The sequence below is a fragment of the Schistocerca nitens genome, chromosome 1, assembly GCF_023898315.1.
Source record: "Schistocerca nitens isolate TAMUIC-IGC-003100 chromosome 1, iqSchNite1.1, whole genome shotgun sequence".
Classification (NCBI taxonomy): domain Eukaryota; kingdom Metazoa; phylum Arthropoda; class Insecta; order Orthoptera; family Acrididae; genus Schistocerca; species Schistocerca nitens.
In genome coordinates, this window is record NC_064614.1 from 1,146,032,897 (window position 1) to 1,146,053,750 (window position 20,854).

General features: G+C 44.7%; 1 protein-coding gene across 1 annotated transcript in view; it reads left to right on the plus strand.

Moving 5' to 3' along the window:
- The first annotated feature begins 656 nt into the window (after nt 1-656).
- The window catches only part of LOC126232704 (neuropeptide SIFamide receptor-like), a 290,527-nt gene continuing 270,329 nt past the window's right edge, over nt 657-20,854 (plus strand). Inside the window, exon 1 of the mRNA XM_049942814.1 lies at nt 657-894. Within this exon, the coding sequence (XP_049798771.1) occupies nt 657-894 (238 nt within the window). The remainder of the gene's footprint in view (nt 895-20,854) is intronic.

The window sequence follows — 20,854 nt, forward strand, 5'->3', positions numbered from 1 at the left end:
CTGATGACCTCAGAAGTTAAGTCCCATAGTGCTCGGGGCCATTTTTCTAACACGTCGCAACCTCCCTACCAAGACATCCTCGATACAATTCCCAATTCCGCTTGACACCCTGTACGACCATCGTTCGATAGTAAACATGGGTGTGATACTGAGTCATATGCTTTTCTGAGATTCAATTACCCGAAGTTAGGTCGTTGGGGGAGCAGCAATGAATTAAAAAAAAAAAAAGGAGAAGTTTCCGTTGTGCAGGGAGTGTGGGCGTTACGCAGTTTCCGTGGCGCGGGTCGGTGCGTGCTCGGTAACTGCGCTGTGACAACCTCGGCGGGCTTGCGTACCGCAGCCCCGGCGCGTAGCGGCCGCCCGCCCGGGCCGAGGCGGCGCTGCGCGTGCGCGGGGGCGGCGGCGGCGGCGGCGGTGGCTCGGCCTCCGGGAGCGGCGGGCGGCGGGCTTCAGTGCCGGGCGCGCCGCCTCTCGCGATGGACGGCAGCGTCAGCGGGCCTTCAGCCGGCGGCGCCGTCGTGGCAGCGGCGCGACACAACGCGACGGCGGCCGCCGCCGGGGCCGGGCCGGGCGCGGCCGCGGCGGCCGGGGGCGGCGGGGGCGGGCCGCCCAACGCCTCCTCGGCCGTGATGGCGGCGGCCGCCGGGCCCTGGCCCATGCTGCCCGACGACCTCGTGTACCGGCACTCGGCCGCCATGACGGCCGTCTACTGCGCCGCCTACTCGCTCGTCTTCCTGCTCGGGCTCGTCGGCAACTGCTGTGTCATCGCGGTCGTGTGGCGGTCGCCGCGCATGCGCACCGTCACCAACCTCTTCATCGCCAACCTGGCCGCTGCCGACCTGCTCGTCGTCGTCGTCTGCCTTCCCGCCACGCTCGTCTCCAACATCTTCGTGCGTGAGTACCGCCGCTTCCCGCGACTGCGCTGCCGGCGCCGCCGCCGCTGGCCCCCGTGCCCAGCGACTGCCGGCCGCGGCACACACCGCGGCTGTTGTCTTCCCTCACCCCAAATAAAGCACGAGCCTTCCCAAACCGCCTACACCCTTCTTGTCCTACGATGACTACTTCTCCGTCGAAATATTACGCTGCTCCACTGTCCGCTAACGCAATCCGTTGCGGAGCAGCTTACTTGCGGCGGCGCTAGCTACAGCTGCAGCACGCAAAATAAAAATAAATAATGTTTCATCTTTCCAACTCGTTTGCAGGTTCCTGGACCACCGACTCAATTTCGTCTTCTGAAATTCTACATCTTGTGTACTTCTGTTACCGAAAATCTGTTGGAGCATGTTTCCTAAACACGTTTATATTTTAGGGTTGGATAAGTACAATACTGATTCTACTGGCTACGGCGCACACTACAGATGTCACTCCCAACTCGAAATAAAATAAAAGCAAGTTAGTTCCAACCTCCCCAACTCTTCCTATATTCTTCTTCTCCTCCGACATCTATTTCCCCGTCGAAACATCGCGCTCCTCCACTGTTCGCTAACTAAAATTTCACATTATCTGACTGGATAAAGCTATCTATTCGGTAAACATCCTTTTACTCGCAGACTTGTCGATGATATTTGCCAGATTTATGACAGTTAATCAATTTCCACTCTTACTGAGTTATCGTCAGAACTAAAAGCTCAGAAGAGACAAAAAGGCACAACCACTCTTAAACATAAACAGCTATAACAATATCAAAAAGTACAAGAGAAATACAACCAGTTACTTGTTACGAACGTATCACGTAAAGTTCTCTATCCACTCACTGTGGATTCTTAAAATCAACTGTTGTGTCTGACCTCTCGCTGAACTTTAAAAATCGAACACTTGTGTTCGTAGAAGGTACGTGAGCGTTAGTATTGAGAGACACCTAGAGAAGTTAAGAATACCTCTCCGTTATATGGAACAAATATACGAGTAAAACGTGATACAACTGCCCCTACCCAAGGGTTTTATGCAACCCAAAACACCTTCTAAAACCACATACTAGATTTTCATATTCTCTCGCTCTTTATCCGCAAAGTATTAGTCGTACAGAAAAATGAACACCCCCTTTTTGTAAAAAATTTTAGTTGGATTTTTTACTTGGATATATTTTCGCTAGAGGACGTAGTTTTCAAATTATTGAAGAAAAACGTACAAAAGTGTCCTTCGCACTTGGTTTTCTTGGATAAATCGTAAACCGCGGCCTCCAGCAAAAATGTGTCCCAATAAAAAATTTTACTAACTTACATTTCATACATAAAGTTTTTGTTCGTAGATAGTTAGGGAATATGAAAATCTCAAGCGCGAGTTTCGAGGATGTTGCAGGTTGCCTAAATCTATCAGCAGGGACCGCTGACTCAGTCTCTTTTATTTCACTTGTATAATTAGGAAACATGTAACTCAAACTCTGTAGGAATCGAATACTTTGATCACGCTCACTATAGTTGCGATTATTAGCTCAAACATTCAAAAAAAAAAAAAAAAAGTTCAACAACTGAAACTCTTTTGCTGTCTTCTTGATCTGCGGCACTAGTTCGATCATTGAAATACTGCAACTTGAGTAGTTCTGATATAGGAACTATGTCAGAGTATATTCAAAAATAGCATATTGTGCATTTAAACTTCAAAGCTTAGACAAGGAAAATTACATTACTCACAAAATTGATAACACTATTCACATACTCTACACATACATTTTTAAATAAATGTAACACATTTCCACTACATTACTCGATGAATCTATTGGTCACAAATCAGGACGATATAGACTTATTTGTTTTCTCATTACCGAGAAAATATCAGATCTGTAATTATAAATAATTGCCCTCGCATTGTTTAGACAGTATTCCATAAATATTTTATTCACCTTAGAAATCTGTCAAAGAAGGGAATCATTGAAATATTACGGAAGTTAACTGGAAGTTGAGTTTAATCAATTTGTTGCTTACTTCTCTTCCATTTCGGTGTAGAAACCTTACGATGGCATTGGTGTTCGCTGCAGCTGTCGTTCGCCACTCAACAGAAAATACTCAAAAAAGGGAGAGGTGGATATGGAAAACCTACAGTTTAAAAACATGTTTCAGCTGTAACTCACTGACTGTGGGTTAGTACCTGAAAAAGGAGAATGTTAGTGAACATTATATGCAGCGAGCAGAGGGAAGAAGACATGTAGACAAGATGAGAATGATGTACATCTAATACATATGCAAAAATGATTGCAAACCGGATGAAAAGTGGTACAAAGAGGACAGAAGATGAAAAATCATCAATATTTCCTACACTTTTTAAGTCTCTTATATCTAATCGAAATTATTTCACAAGCATGAAAGTATTGGAAACTGGATTTAAGGTTAATATCTAGATTCTTAAAACCAAATTACAAATACATCATACCACTGAATAACAAACTATGTATGTATAAATTTAAAATCCATTACAAGTTTCGAGTGTTTCAATATCTTGTGTCTAGATATTTACGCAACTAAGATTTATGAGATATGGACTGTAAACTCCTTTCGTGAAATGCTCCAGTTTAGATGCGCAAAATCACTGCAAAACATAAACATATTAGCATTCTTAACACTTGAAGTTACATTCCAAATACAAAAACTTAACTGAAAGGATTCCCATTTCACAACAGACACTCCCCCCCACACACACACACCGGCCAATAATTAACTTAACATGATCAAGGAATTTAATTTCACAGCAACATAGATCAATGTTTGAGAATAATAAGATATTTGTAGCATTATTTTACATAGAAACTGAAAAACACACATTATGGCAACCAATTTACAAATGACGCGACAAAATAATCAGATTAGTGACTACGTAATTTGTTCTTTTCGTAGGTTAATTAACATTTATTGTACCACTGTTTACCTTTATGGCGCTGTCGTGGTAGCGTCACGTTGAGAAGAGACAGTTATTCGGTTGACTCAATGTTCCACACTTTTTTTACGAGGTAATGAAACTAGTGAGTCTAAATGCGTCCAAATTATTGTCGGAGCCAGTGGACATAATCGAAAAAGTTTTTCGGCAAGCAGTGGATACAAAAGGCATGAGTATTTTGCAAGCTCGTAGCGAGCGACTGTCGGTTTTTGATTTGCGAATAGGTATTTTTTAACACCAATCATATTTGACCTACTTTGGAATCGAAGCAGAGGTAACATGGTTGAGACAAATACTGAGGCTTCATACTAGCGTCTAGTACACTCATCGTCCCATTTTTAGAAAAAAATTGTAATTAGAAAACGTTAAATTCTGTTCAAGTAGCCCTAAAGCCTCTATATAGTGTTGAAAAGACGTCATATTCCGTATATGGCTGTTAATGGTTTCATTTTTGCTAATTCAGTTTCAGTGTTTTCGCCATTATCGATCTCTAATAAATGGTGGTTTGTCATGGCACAGCTCTAGGCTGTAAATAGAGGTAACCTTGATGCTTCTTCGCTATATGTACACCGTGACATGGCATCAATTATTTGTTCTTGATAATGGCGTAAACGGCCAAGCAACAATAGCAAAAATAAAACCTCTAGAACGTCGTAAACGGATGTAGACGTCCTTTCAACACTACAAGAAGCTCCACATTCTTGTACGACCTTATGCAAGAACTTTGAAATAACATTAAAATAAAGTACAAACATTTCTGTAAAAATTCAGTTTTGACTCAATACCTTAGGGGATAAAAATGTTAAGACTATTATCAGTGCAGCAAATGAATTGTCATTTTGCTTACCATCACTTATCACCTGGCTTCAAACATCTACAGTGGACCCGAAAACACTTAAGGTCACTTCTTAGGTAATTTACCCCACCCATCACTCATTCACTTTGTAGGTCTAGCACAGCCATTTAATAATTAGTAAATACTATAGTGTGATATATTTAAATCTGATGGTTCAGATACACGTATTCGTCTTTTACATTACAGAGGATTCTGCTGAAAAATAAAATTAACTATGAAAGTCAACATTTTAGCTTTCGTAAGTTCCCATGATGCCAGTTTTTTTGAATTAAAAACTGCCTATGGAATTGAGCAGTTCTGCAGAAGGAACAGTTTCAGTTCTAAGGTTGGTTTACCTAGTCGTCAGATATGTTATATGTTGGCTTCGCTAAAGGGAACAACGTTGTATGTATCGATATATCTGTTCCCTCTACTTTCGGGATTACACTGAACTAAAATCGTCATTCTAAAATTATGGGTCGTCGTCATCAACGTGGAGTATCTGCTTGGTTGAAGATATCGAGTGCAGTTCAATAGCTTGGACTGTAAAGTATTAGCAAGTTGACTATCGCCACAATGTGAACTCCTACAGCTTATGAGAAGCCGACACAGCAGATAGCTAATTGCGGAAAACGAATGTAGGTGAAATTTCGCCCAGAAATTATTCGTTTCAGCTGTTAGCTCGATATTCTGTAGTTTAAAGACTATCGACACAGACATTTACTGTCTCACAAAAGTCCTAATGACTAGAATGGCCTTGGCGGACGAGTTCAATAACGGGGGGCTGAAGGCTTCTTACTTCACAATTTGATGACCCAAATTGGAATCAACACACGAACTTTAACGAAAGTTTATTTTTGATAATGACTGAATCATGTGTTTGTGCTACATCATCAGCTTCCCAACATAAGCCAGGTGTATTCATTCGATGTGGAAGAAATCGTGAATAATATCAAAATTAGTATTTATGTCGTTATAAGTTCTTATTCATTTCATTCTTCTCCGTTAAACGAATACAAATATTTATGAGACTGAATGGCTTAATATCATGTACAAAAATACATGATGTGACGGAAATACTTTTGCAAAAATTTGAAGTCTATTTTTCACTCTAAAACAAGACAATAGTAATAATAAACATAAACTTGGAAAACCTTCGTGTCTGAGTTATCGATCGAAGAAGTTTTTGCGAAATTGTCAAAGATGTCTATCATTTGCTTGTTTGCAGGCATGCATAGCCACATCACTTGTGGGTGGGAGAAAATTCTCGTGGGGCAGTGTGGTTAGAGAAGATCGGTGCTAGAGTGTATGGGCTGGAATTGTATCTGAACACCAGGCGGGTCCACATCTTCTTCCAGAACACGATACAGGGTACTGCTACGAGGACGACGTGCAGCACTCTCTTACCATACACTAATGCGCTAAAGAAGCTGGTATAGGCATGCGTAATCAAATACAGAGATATGTAAACAGGCAGAATACTGCGCTGCGATCGGCAACGCCTATGTAAGACAACAAGTGTCTGGTGCAGTTGATAGATCGGTTACTACTCCTACAATGGCTGCTTATCAAGATTTAAGTGAGTTTGAACGTGGTGTTATAGTAGGCCCACGAGCGCACCGTGTATATAGGGAATCAGGTAAAACATCACATCTCCGGCATCGCTGCGGCCAGAAAAAGATCCTGCAAGAACGGGTGCAACTGGACTGAAGAGAATCGTTCAACGTGACAGAGGTGCAACCCTTCCGCAAATTGCTGCAGATTTCAATGCTAGGCCATCAACAAATGTCAGCGTGCGAACTATCCAACGAAACATCATCGATATGGGCTTTCGGAGCCGAAGGCCCACTCGTGTGCCCTTGATGAATGCACGACACAAAACTTTACGTCTTGCCTGGGCCCGTCAACACCGATTATGGTCTGTTGATGACTAGAAACATGTTACCTGGTCGGACGAGACTCGTTTCAAATTGTGTTGAGCGCATAGACGTAGACGTTAATGGAGACAACGACATGAATTCATGGACCCTGCCTGTTAGCAGGAGACTGTTCAAGATGGTGGAGGCTCCGTAATGGTGTTGGGAGTGTGGAGTGATATAGCCCCCCCCCCCCCCCCCCGATACGTCTAGGTACGACTCTGACAGGTGAGACGTACGTAAGCATCCTGTCTGATCACCTGCATCCATTCCTGTCCATTGCGCATTACGACGGAGTTGGGCATTTCCAGCAGGTCAATGTGACACCTCACACGTCCAGAACTGCTACAGAGTGGCTCCAGGAACACTCTTCTGAAATGAAATACTTCCGTTGGCCACCAAGGTCCCCAGGCATGAATATTATTGAGCATATCTGGGATGCCTTGTAACGTGCTGTTCAGAAGCGATGTTCACCTCTTCGTATTCTTACGGATTTATGGACAGCCTTGCGGGATCCATAGTGTCAGTTGCCTCTGGCACTATTCCAGACGGCCGGCCGAAGTGGCCGTGCGGTTAAAGGCGCTGCAGTCTGGAACCCAAGACCGCTACGGTCGCAGGTTCGAATCCTGCCTCGGGCATGGATGTTTGTGATGTCCTTAGGTTAGTTAGGTTTAACTAGTTCTAAGTTCTAGGGGACTAATGACCTCAGCAGTTGAGTCCCATAGTGCTCAGAGCCATTTGAACCATTTTGAACTATTCCAGACATTAGTCGAGTCGATGCCACGTCGTGCTGTGGCACTTCTGCTTGCTCGCGGGGACCCTTCACGATATTAGGCACTGTACCAGTTTCTTTGGCTCTTCAGTTGGCCCTGCAAGTATACTTACACATGACAATGTTGCGGCGTGTTTGAAAGGGCGCGAGAGGCCATGGACCGACGAGTGCATGCCTGTAGAACCAATCGAAGAAAAGTTTAAACATTCGTCTTGATTCTCCGATAAGAGAACTTCGCAGAATGTTCTTTCGTTAGAAATTAAAAACCGAAGAAGTTATCGACATATTTCTATACACTGATGAACCAAAACATTGTGACCATCTGTTTAAAAGCCTGTTTATCCACTTTTGGCACGAAACATATCACTGACTCTGCCTACCAGTGATCCGAAAGTCTGTTGGTAGGTTTATGGAAGTATGTGGCGTTAAATGTCCACGCACAGGTCATGTAATCAGCGTAAATAACGGGCCGCTGATTTCCGTACGCGGTGATGGCACCCGACAGCGACCCGGCCGGGTTCAATAGGATTTACATCAGGCGAATTTGGTCGCCGAGACGTCAACGTGAGTTCACTATAACACTCGTCACACCACTATAGCCCGGTTCTGTCTCCGAGAAACGGACAATTATCCTGCTGAAAGGTGACATCGCCGTAGGTGAAAACAACAAGCATGAAGGGATGCAGATGGTTCGTAGCTGTCAGTGTGACTTCGATTTCCACCACAGGTCCGATGCAAGCGCAGGAGAATGTCTCCTGTAGCATAATACTGCTCTCACCAGCCTGCGCCCGTGGCGTCCTGCACGATTCTAGCCGCCCTTCACCTCGATGGCGTCATTTACGAGACGACCATCGACCTTGTGTAGCAAAAATGTGATTCACGCGAAGAGCCGACACGTTTCTGTTGATCGTTGGTCAAATACCAATGGTCCCGTGCTCACTGCAATCGTGATTGACGATGTCGTTAGATCAACATGTGAACGCATAGAGGTTGTCTGCTAGAGAGCTCTATTTTCAACAATGTACAATGGGCGGTGTGCTACTAAACAACTGTGCATGCACCAGCATTATGCTATTTCGGCAGAGATGCCACACATCACCGTTTTTCCTACTTTACAGAGTAGAAAAGTGTGCGAACCACACATTCAGTGAAGCGTCGTGGACGTCCAACCACTTAGCGCTTAGTGCTAATTTCACTTTCCTTCTCCCTCCGTCTCTAGACGCTCAGGACAGTAGCCGTGAACATTCAACCAGCTTAGCCGTTTTGTATATATTCGTTCCTAGGCTCTGCGTAATAATAATCTTCCCTTTGTCTAAGTCGCTTATTTTAATGGATTTCCCCATTTGCAGCCCAGACCTTCGCTAGGGTGATCCTCCGTCCGTGTCGGCTCCCCTTACATACTTTTGTTACCACGTCGCGTGCCCGAAACCCCACCAGCCAGCGTCAAAATGTTCAAATGTGTGTGAAGTCTTATGGGACTTAACTGCTAAGGTCATCAGTCCCTAAGCGTACACACTACTTAACCTAAATTATCCAAAGGACAAACACACACACCCAGGCCCGAGGGGGGACTCGAACCTCCGCCGGGACCAGCCGCACAGTCCATGACTGCAGCGCCCGAGACCGCTCGACTAATCCCGCGCGGCTCAGCCGCCGTCCAACGTCTCCGTGAGCAATGGTCAAAATGTTTTGGCTCATCAGGGTATGGACATTTGTCGAGTTTGTGCCCTTACAATCTATAAAAGATTCAACGAGAAGAGGCGCGTTTCGCCATGGGATCGATTAGTCGGCACGACATCGGTGCGGTGATGCCCAGCACACTCCAGTGGCAGACACTGCGAGAGAGGTGTTGAGACTCACGGAGGAGATTACTGTTGAAATTACGAGAGCGTACCTTCGAGGAAGAGTAGAGAAACACATAACTTCCTCTCGCATATGTCTCACGAAATGATCACTATGAGAAAATCGCAGAATTTAGAGGTCACACAGAGGTTTGCTGATGAACATTCTTCCCGCCCACCGTTCACGATGGAAGAGGGAAGTGGAGGGGGCGAAGGCTGTGATACCAGAAATATCCTCCGCCACACACCGTAATTTGGCTTGTAAAGTAGAGATGTAAATACTCTGATGTAAGGAATCTGCTGTGTCTATCGATTCCGATATCGGTACACGCGACTGGATTTGCGTGCCCCCACCTCCATCGGCGCGCAGATCATGGAGTTCTCACCGAGAACAGCGTTGTAAGCTGAGAACACGTCGCCTAATATCGTGTAAGACAGCGTGGCTTCAGCCAGTTCCTTCCGACTCAGCATATAGGTGCCGGTCGACCCTCAGATCAAAATGGTTCAAATGGCTCTGAGCACTATGGGACTTAACATCGATGGTCATCAGTCCCCTAGAACTTAGAACTACTTAAACCTAACTAACCTAAGGACATCACACACATCCATGCCCGAGGCAGGATTCGAACCTGCGACCGTGGCAGTAGCGCGGTTCCGGACTGAGCGCCTTAACCGCGAGACCACCGCGGCCGGCTCAAATAGTTCAAATGGCTCTAAGCACTATGGGACTTAACATTTGCGGTCATCAGTCCCCTAGATTTGGAACTACTTAAACCTAACTAACCTAAGGACATCACACTAATTCATGCCTGAGGCAGGATTCGAACCTGCGACCGTAGCAGCAGTGCGGTTCCGGACTGAAGCGCCTAGAATCGCTCAGCCACAGCGGCCGGCGACCCTTAGATCTTGCGATGCGGCTTTTATGGGCACGACCACCTGTTCGACGGACTTGGACTTTGCGAGGTGAACTGAAAATTTGGAAATTTGTGATAAGGTTGAAACCTCCCCTTAGAAAAATTAATGAATTACTGTGCTGATGAACCTCTTACGTTATTTGATTTTCAAACAGCTGAGCAAAACAGAACGTACTCAGACATTTCTCTCTTTACTTATTCTGATCATCACTAAACTGGTACACAATATTTTTTTAGCGCAACGCAATCTGTCTTTCAATAATCCCCACAAAAGAATGGCCCTGCCTAACAATAACCTATACCTTTCATGAATCACTTACCTCACAAAAATCTTCGTTACTCAAACTACTGCAATACAGCGTGCGCCAATACTGCCAGCTGAATAAAAGATTCTAACTACTGAGGGCACTAACTACTGATAGGCATAGTTAGCAAATTAAAGATCTACATACAGATCAAACAATGTATTTACCTTAATAATGTTCAAAAGTCATCACATACAAATTTACTCTTTCTGATGGACACACGTCCAGATCCGTACGCTCTCAAAATTCTAACATCTCTCCCCACATCCACCACTGCTGGCGGCTCACTTCCAACTGCGCAACGCTACGCGCTGTTCGTATCCAACTGCCCACCGCTACAATAGCAGATATTCCAACAATGCCACCCAGCCACAGACTGAACACAGCACAACCAGTGATTTTCATACAGAGCGCTACGTGGCGTTACCAACATAAAAACCTAAACGGCCTACTTACGAGGTCTAATGGGACCGAACTGCTGAGGTCATCGGTCTCTAATATTACGCACTACTTAATATAACTTAAACTATCTTACGCTAAGGACAACACACACACCCATGCCCGAAGGAGGACTCGAACCTCCATCGGAGAGAGCCGAGCGGACCGTGACAAGACGCCCCTAGACGGCGCGGCCGTCCCGCGCGGCAAGTAAACCGAGCCGGCCGGATTCTCGCATACAGCTTATGGTCGGCTATGCCCTGGAATTGCTACGAAAAGAAATGGCACCTCATGCCATTGCCCCCGGATGTCGAGCAGTATGGTGGGCGACAACCAGGAGGGATGGTCTCGGGTGTCATTTCTGTTCATAGCAGGACCCCTTTGGTTGTCATCCGCGGCACCTTTACAACACAGCGGCACGTCTACGACATTCTACGACCCGTTTTGTTTCCCTTCATGGCAAGCCATACGGGGCTTACATTTCAGCAAGATAATGCCCTGACGCACACGACGAGACTTTCTATCGCTTGTCTTCTTGCTTGTCAAAGTCTACCATGACCAGCCCGGCCGTCGGATCTCCCCAATTGAGAACGTATGGAACAGTATGGGCAGTGCCCCCAACCATCTCGGTATTTTGACGACGTAACGCGCCAGATGGACAGAATTTGGCCCGATATCCCTCAGGAGGACATCCAACAACTCTATCAATCAATGCCAAGCCGTATAACTACTTGCATAACTGCCAGAGGTGGACCAACGCATTATTGAGTTGTTCGATTTCCGGAACTCATTCTCTTGAATAAATCATCCAATTTTTCTGAAATTGTAATCATTTGTTTTTTAGTACACCTACATCACATCTACCGGTTTCCATTCCATTCGAACAATTCATTATAATCAGTATATTGTAGTTAAACGAGTTCTTTCAAAGTTTGTGGAAGTATTTATGATAATGATGAAGTCCCATAGTCCGAGGAGCGTAGGGGACGATGCGGGAGACCAGCACCGCTGTACTAGGCAAGGTCCTAGTGGAGGTGGTTTGCCATTGCCTTCCTCCGACCGTAATGGGGATGAATGATGATGATGAAAACGACACAACAACAACCAGTCATCTCGAGGCAGGAAAAATCCCTGACCCCGCCGGGAATCGAACCCGGGACCCCGTGCGCGGGAAGTGTGAACGCTACCGCAAGACCACGAGCTGCGGACAATACTTATGAAAACCCTGTATTTTTAACACGAGAAAAAAAAGACGTTTGGTCTGGATCGGGATGTGTTACGGGCTTGAGACGAAACCTGCAAATCTCCAGCATGATGCCGCGGCTACTAGCGCACCGAAGTTGGGATCTGACTGACATAGAAATCTATTATGCCAGCTTTCTTAAAAACTACAGAGTGTACATGTAAAATATGGAACGGCTGTCGAACGTAGTTTAATGACGAACATGTGAATATTATCAAGGCCAAAATTTCCGGACTCTCCTTGGTAGGAGAAATACTCACTTTTGAGGATGAATTGGTGTAAAAACTTGGTGCTTGAGGTGTTCCCTTGCAGGGGATCCTCAAGAAAAGGGTAGCAGCGTAGCAGCAAGACAAGGTTCCCAGAATGATTGCAGGAAAGACTTGAAATATCTGACAACAGTTAATTTAGTATAACAAAATAAGATTATAAATTTTGCTAGTCATCAACAGGCAGTAATAAGTCCTTCAACTACGCTTTTTTGAGCAATTTATAACGGTATAGTCTCAGTGGTACACGTACAATCTACGGCAAAATACTCCATACAGAGCAAGAGGAGCAAATCTGTCCGCAGACACTCACAGTACACAGGAATTCACTCTGAGATCACTGATATCTAGGCCCCATTTTAAAATCCGGACTGGCATGGTTCAAAGTTCTTCGAATTCCAATTCTGACACCGCATCTTAACTGAAGCTATAGTCTTAAGTTATAGTTAGAAAGTCCTATACTTGATAAAGCGCTACTGGTGATAATCCTGAAATTTTTCATTGGGTTCTTGGTGAGGTACGTGATTCTTTATCGCGTAAATAACATCAACATAAAGATCGAATGCTAGACAGCATTGTGTCTCAGAATTGTAATTGTTCTTGGGTGGGACAAATCACAAAGGCTGTAGCGGGAATCGAAACGATCGTGTATACGAGGGCAGTTCAATAAGTAATGCAACACATTTTTTTTCTGAAACAGGGGTTGTTTTATTCAGCATTGAAATACACCAGGTTATTCCCCAATCTTTTAGCTACACAACACTATTTTTCAACGTAATCTCCATTCAATGCTACGGCCTTACGCCACCTTGAAATGAGGGCCTGTATGCCTGCACGGTACCATTCCACTGGTCGATGTCGGAGCCAACGTCGTACTGCATCAATAACTTCTTCATCATCCGCGTAGTGCGTCCCACGGATTGCGTCCTTCATTGGGCCAAACATATGGAAATCCGACGGTGCGAGATCGGGGCTGTAGGGTGCATGAGGAAGAACAGTCCACTGAAGTTTTGTGAGCTCCTCTCGGGTGCGAAGACTTGTGTGAGGTCTTGCGTTGTCATAAAGAAGGAGAAGTTCGTTCTGATTTTTGTGCCTACGAACACGCTGAAGTCGTTTCTTCAATTTCTGAAGAGTAGCACAATACACTTCAGAGTTGATCGTTTGACCATGGGGAAGGACATCGAACAGAATAACCCCTTCAGCGTCCCAGAAGACTGTAACCATGACTTTACCGGCTGAGGGTATGGCTTTAAACTTTTTCTTGGTAGTGGAGTGGGTGTGGCGCCACTCCATTGATTGCCGTTTTGTTTCAGGTTCGAAGTGATGAACCCATGTTTCATCGCCTGTAACAATCTTTGACAAGAAATTGTCACCCTCAGCCACATGACGAGCAAGCAATTCCGCACAGATGGTTTTCCTTTGCTCTTTATGGTGTTCGGTTAGACAACGAGGGACCCAGCGGGAACAAACCTTTGAATATCCCAACTGGTGAACAATTGTGACAGCACTACCAACAGAGATGTCAAGTTGAGCACTGAGTTGTTTGATGGTGATCCGTCGATCATCTCGAACGAGTGTGTTCGCACGCTCCGCCATTGCAGGAGTCACGGCTGTGCACGGCCGGCCCGCACGCGGGAGATCAGACAGTCCTGCTTGACCTTGCGGCGATGATGACACACGCTTTGCCCAACGACTCACCGTGCTTTTGTCCACTGCCAGATCACCGTAGACATTCTGCAAGCGCCTATGAATATCTGAGATGCCCTGGTTTTCCGCCAAAAGAAACTCGATCACTGCCCGTTGTTTGCAACGCACATCCGTTACAGACGCCATTTTAACAGCTCCGTACAGGGCTGCCACCTGTCGGAAGTCAATGAAACTATATGAGACGAAGCGGGAATGTTTGAAAATATTCCACAAGATATTTCCGGTTTTTTCAACCAAAATTGGCCGAGAAAAAAAATGTGTTGCATTACTTATTGAACTGCCCTCGTAGTTTGCAGTTAAGAGAGGATGTGAAGAAATTCCTCGCTGAAGCTGATTCTGAGCGTTGTTACCATTATTTTTTTCCCTTACGGTGAAACTAGGCGTAGAGATCGCTGTATGAGACTAATAAGTTGGGTGACGGCTGACGGTGTTAAAATGCCGTAAAATGCGATGAAATATGTCGCGGTGCACATCAGGAATAACCAGACTTCGTATAACAAACAGTTTAGACTGCTGGTGGTAATAGGAAAGAAGCAAATATGCATATGAAAGCACGCTCATGACGCGTAATCGTCAAGTATCCAAACTTTCACTTCCCAGCGGAATTAAGCTGCTGATACATGTAAGACACTTGTACAAATATTTGCTGATATTTAAAAAATGGTTCAAATGGCTCTGAGCACTATGGGACTTAACATCTGAGGTCATCAGTCCCCTAGAACTTAGAACTACTTAAACCTAACTAACCTAAGAACATCACACACATCCATGCCCGAGGCAGGATTGGAACCTGCGACCGTAGCGGTCGCGCGGTTCCAGACTGAAGTGCCTAGAAGTGCTCGGCCACAACGGCCGGCGGTGATATTTAAAGTTATATTCAACAAATAATAAGTGATTATTATTCGTAATTATTCGTATTCAAGCTACAATTTCGGCGCCCTTACATGCATCTACACGGAAGAAAGAGTGTGAAGTAAGCAGCACTCTAAAGGATATTCCTTTGTTTCATATTAAAGAATAAATAAATTATTCCATCGATTCTAGCACATCGAATACAAGAAAGTACATTAAATTTGTTATAGGTGCTGGTCTGTCGCGGTCTCCCCCCCAGCAAAAGTGCATCTGGGTCGTGTGGATAATGCAGATTTCTTTTCGACGTGCAGTATGCATTGGTGTCTCTCTGAATGAGTATGGAATAAAAAGAGGGGGAAGAGAAGCGCACGATGGCGCCCACTGGACTACAGACTAAGCTTTCCGAGTAGCAGCAGTCTAGTCGGCGAACCTAATGTCTACGTTCGACACGTCAGACAGAAGAGATTATATTTTAATCCCAGGCATAAGCAGTAACTTTGATGATTTGGACTCAGACTGTTTGCGCATGATGCTAATACTTTCTAAGAGGTTCATTATTGAATCCCACAGCTACTGGTTTCCATTTTGGGACTGACGTATGGTTAAATTACTGCGAAATTCACGAATAACTTCTCACGCATTGCGCTTACGTGCGAGTCAGGGAGGTGTGGCATAACGACGTGCATTCAAGCAATGCTGGGGCGGTTAACCATCTACGCCTCAGATAATTCGATACACATCCAGATAAAATACGACAACACACATAAAAAGTTTACATTAGCCAGAAACAGACCACTTTCCTTACTTCGGTTAACTGACGACTGTGGCTGCAAGAAGGGCATCCGGTCAGATGTAGAAATAAAATAAGTATGCCAAATTACGGAAAACAGTGACAAGATAAACGCAAGGAATGAGAGGAATTGTGACAGAAAACTGAACTCACTGGCGCTGAAGTTCTGTTCCTGGCTAGCTGCTCCCCTCAATCAATGTAGGGCTAGTAGCTGTCGCTGACTTATTCATCCGTGGATCACTTTTTCAAGGACGTTGGTCATGCCGTGGTATCCGTACGTATGCGAATGCATGCACTAACGGTACGTTCCAAAACGGCACATATAAAGAAGGGATTTTTCCGGGGCTCATTGTGTTCTATTGGTGTTAGAAGGTGTTTTGGGTAGCCCCTGGGCTAGGGACCATTTGTATATATCTAACAGAAGAATCGGCTTAATGTAACTGTCCTACTGTACAGTGACAAAATTTGGATACTACACACTTCCAACAGTTAAGGCAAATGGTACAAATCGGTTGGTTCTTTTTACATTAGATGTCGTCTACGGTGCGTCTTACGGGGCTTATCGGGGCACCATTTAGTTCATGGGCGGTTGCTGAGAAAACCCGAGAAAAGCTTTTTTTTGCCATTTTTTCGCCGTCAACAGTGAATATGCAAGTAATTAACCGCAGAAAATTGCTCAAATTTTAACGGTATATTCTCTAGAAATTTATTGAGCAGTGCCGTCTTCCCGTTTTCTCGATGTCTTTGTTCGTTACCGAGAATAACCGCAAAAACATAAGCTTCGCAGCGTATCCCAGCTCCCCCACGATGATAATGGCCCAGCGTGTATCAAACAGTGAACCCGAGTCTTCTGCGCAGCAATCAGATAATCTAACATAAAAGTGGACCTAAATACACTACTGGCCATTAAAATTGCTACATCAAGAAGAAATGCAGATGATAAACGGGTATTCATTGGACAAATATATTATACTAGAACTGGCATGTGATTACATTTTCACGCAATTTGGGTGCATAGATCCTGAGAAATCAGTACCCAGAACAACCACCTCTGGCCGTAATAACGGCCTTGATACGCCTGGGAATTGAGTCAAACAGAGCTTGGATGGCGTGTACAGGTACAGCTGCCCATGCAGGTTCAACACGATACCACGGTTCATCGAGAGTAGTGACTGGCGGATTGTGACGAGCCAGTTGCTCGGCCATCATTGACCAGAGGTTTTCAGTTTGTGAGAGATCTGGAGAATGTGCTGGCCAGGCCAGCAGTCGAACGTTTTCTGCACCCAGAAAGGCCCGTACAGGAGCTGCAACATGCAATCGTGCATTATCCTGCTGAAATGTAGGGTTTCGCAGGGATCGAGTGAAGGGTAGAGCCACGGGTCGTAATACATCTGAAATGTAACGTCCACTGTTCAAAGTACCGTCAATGCGAACAAGAGGTGACCGAGACGTGTAACCAGTGCCACCCCATACCATCACGCCGGGTGATACGCCAGTATGGCGATGACGAATACACGATTCCAATGTGCGTTCACCACGATGTCACCAAAGACGGATGCGACCATCATGATGCTGTAAAAAGAACCTGGATTTATCCGAAAAAAATAACGTTTTGCCATTCGTGCACCTAGGTTCGTCGTTGAGTACGCCATCGCAGGCGCTCCTGTCTGTGTTGAAGCGTCAAGGGTAACCGCAGCCATGGTCCCTGAGCTGATAGTTCATGCTGCTGCAAACGTCGTTGAACTGATCGTGCAGTTGGTTGTTGTCTTGCAAACGTCCCCATCTGTTGACTCAGGGATCGAGACGTGGCTGCACGATCCGTTACAGCCATGCGGATAAGATGCTTGTCATCTCGACTGCTAGTGATACGAGGCCGTTGGGGTCCAGCAAAGCGTTCCGTATTACCCTCCTGAACCCACAGATTCCATATTCTGCTAACAGTCATTGGATCTCGACCAACGCGAGCAGCAATGTGGCGATACGATAAACAGAAATCGCGATAGGCTACAATCCGACCTCTACCAAGGTCGGAAACGTGATGGTACGCATTTCTCCTCCTTACACGAGGCATCACAACGTTTCACCAGGCAACGCTGATCAGGTGCTGTTTGTGTATGAGAAATCGGTTGAAACTTTTCTAATGTCAGCACGTTGTAGGTGTCGCCACCGGCGCCAACCTTGTGCGAATGCTCTGAAAAGCTAATCATTTGCATATCGCAGCATCTTCTTCCTGTCGGTTTAATTTCGCGTCTGTAGCACGTCATCTTCGTGGTGTAGCAATTTTAAAGGCCAGTAGTGTATTTTGATAGCGATATTTTTCTTTATTTAAGAGTTTTGAACAAACCACAGCAACCTTTTCTTTCCATACAATATCGGAAACGATAGACGACACAAGAACCGCTGGAGCTATGGCAGCTGTGAGCGAACGCGCAGCAAGCAGTAGAGGCGTGTGTCCCGCTCTTTAATGGCTGGCGTAAACAGTTACGAGGACGCCGGGCACCTGTGCTGACACAGCTGTCGCTGGAGACAGACAAGCTAGCTAGGGGCCTCGCGGGACAGACGGCCGATTTGCGACGAGTTACACGGCCGGCCGAGTAGTCGCAATCCCAGTGTGCTCTGGTCGTACTCTTAGTGGATTCCTTTTATTCTTTTTAAATTTGGTTTTGGTTTATTGAAGCATACTGTTGACAGCTTCGTAAAAACGTAAACCGTACACACAGAGGTATCACATCATAAACACTATGATTTAAAATTATTTTGGACTGACCACAGAAGCAATACTTTCAGCTAAACAATCTTGAAATAGTATCGGTTATAGACAAAATACCATATAAAAGAGAACTCAGCAGAAACAGGGGAACATACGGCTGGAGATTAATGTTTACGAAACCATAGACACTACACCAAATTTCACATTAACACGTCCTTGCTGGATGGGACATCTTCATTTTCACAAGGTTTCGTAGTAAGCGGTTTGGCTGTGCTTCGAAGAAATTGCAGGAAAAGAGCAAGTGGTTTACAATTCATGCCACTTTCTTCCGACAGTCGCAGAATAGTTAACCTTGATGCCTGTTCGATTTAAGTGGGAAGGGCTAGAAACGTGGTTGATACGCATTCGTACCGTTATCAGCTTAATCCTCGCCTGAAATTTTGGAAACCAGGGGAGCTTCCAATTACTGGTCAGATTGCAGCGTCGTTATTTACCTTTATGGTACACTGAACGGCGCAAATCATCCGTCTGTCCTTCCTCGGCCAGCTTCCCTATCCATAACTTGAAACAGTAGGATGGTGAAAAAAATGGTTCAAATGGCTCTAAGCACTACGGGACTTAACATCTGAGGTCGCCAGTCTTAGAATTACTTAAACCTAACTAACCTAAGGACATCACACACATCCATCCCGAGGCAGAATTCGAACCTGCGACCGTAGCAGCAGTGCGGTTCCGGACTGAAGCGCCTACAACCGCTCGGTCACATCGGCCGGTTAGGATGGTGGACTGACGTTCCTTAGATAACCAGAAACACCGGCCTCATTCGCCAACTGTCCGAACTTATCATTGTAAACCAATCCTACACGATCTGGGGCCTATACAAAGGAGATTCCCATAACCCTTTGTTTATTTATCAATGAGTCTCGTATTACTTACGGTATTTGGGTAATCATTTTTCTGTTTCGCTTAGGGTTTCAAAATATTGTAATCAACTTTTTGAGATTGATGCTATCAGCAGGATTTGAAGCCCGGCATGACCACAAAATCTGATACTCTCTCGAATCCGTATCGCCAATAATTGAACAGTAAGGGGGGGGGGGGGGAGGGGTAGGGACAGGCGACATTGTTTGAAAATATTTCTGCTTGGGGGCAAGAAACACACATCTCGCTGCTGAAGTTTGTTGATACCGAGAGCCATCAGTAGGGGAACGGCCTCTAACGTGCGCTACGTGGGCCAAAATTAGTATAAAAGTTTTGTTGTTATTTTGAATTAAGGTATAACTGCATAAAACCTTTGCTTGGACATTGGTTTAGTATAAATGATGAAATAAATATTTGTAACCAAAATGAAACACAGCAACTAAAGATTTGCCAAGACTAACACTTGAGGCGGTTAAGAAAAGTGCTAGTTAGTAAGGGATATGTAACAAAATACAGGGTTTTAAACAGCGAAAATCTTTTTGTGGTTCACAAACAAATCAATCTGTTTACACATCAAGATAATAAAAAAATAGATGATCAAAGAAATTTTCATCCTAACACAATGCATTACACTTATGGACTGACGTTTTCTCTGAGACAGTCCTAGGTGCTTCTTCACACGGTTTTGATAGAAATGTTTACCTGCCTATTTCTTTCTTCTGCTAAACCTGTGAGGCAATTGCAAATGTTCTGCCAAAACGTAAGCCAACTTTTGAAACTCAATCATAGCTAGCGACATTAACCTGGAATCTAAATCTCTCAAGTGAGCTACAAGTATTTCTTCGTAATGTTCTTCAGATATTTATTTGAGAAACCAAATATGAGATGTATTACATATCTGCTGATTCGCTACAGATGGGGTCTGTAGTTTTGGTACATAACTGAAGTAGTAAATAATAGGATTACCGGTAGTGTTGGTAGCATTTGTTGGGAAAGAAAGATAAGTGAATGTGTAAGAGAGAAACTTGGAGCCGATGTAGTCTCTTTGTTATTTTTTGTTTGTTTGGTTGTTTGCTTTGCACATAATTAGAACTAAACGTCATTGCGAATTTTTTACGTCCTTATAGAACATGAACTACGTCTTATAGGTAATAATAATTAGTTGATCGTGTAACTTACGTACTTTTATAAAAAATGGTTCAAATGGCTCTGAGCACTATGGGACTCAACTGCTGAGGTCATTAGTCCCCTAGAACTTAGAACTAGTTAAACCTAACTAACCTAAGGACATCACACACATCCATGCCCGAGGCAGGATTCGAACCTGCGACCGTAGCGGTCTCGCGGTTCCAGACTGCAGCGCCAGAACCGCGCGGCCACTTTTTTTTTTTTTTTTTGATTTTTTTTTTTTTTTTGTTTAAGCGAATTATCTTTGATGTTCAGTCAGACTCATAACTTTAGACCGACTGTGGAAAAA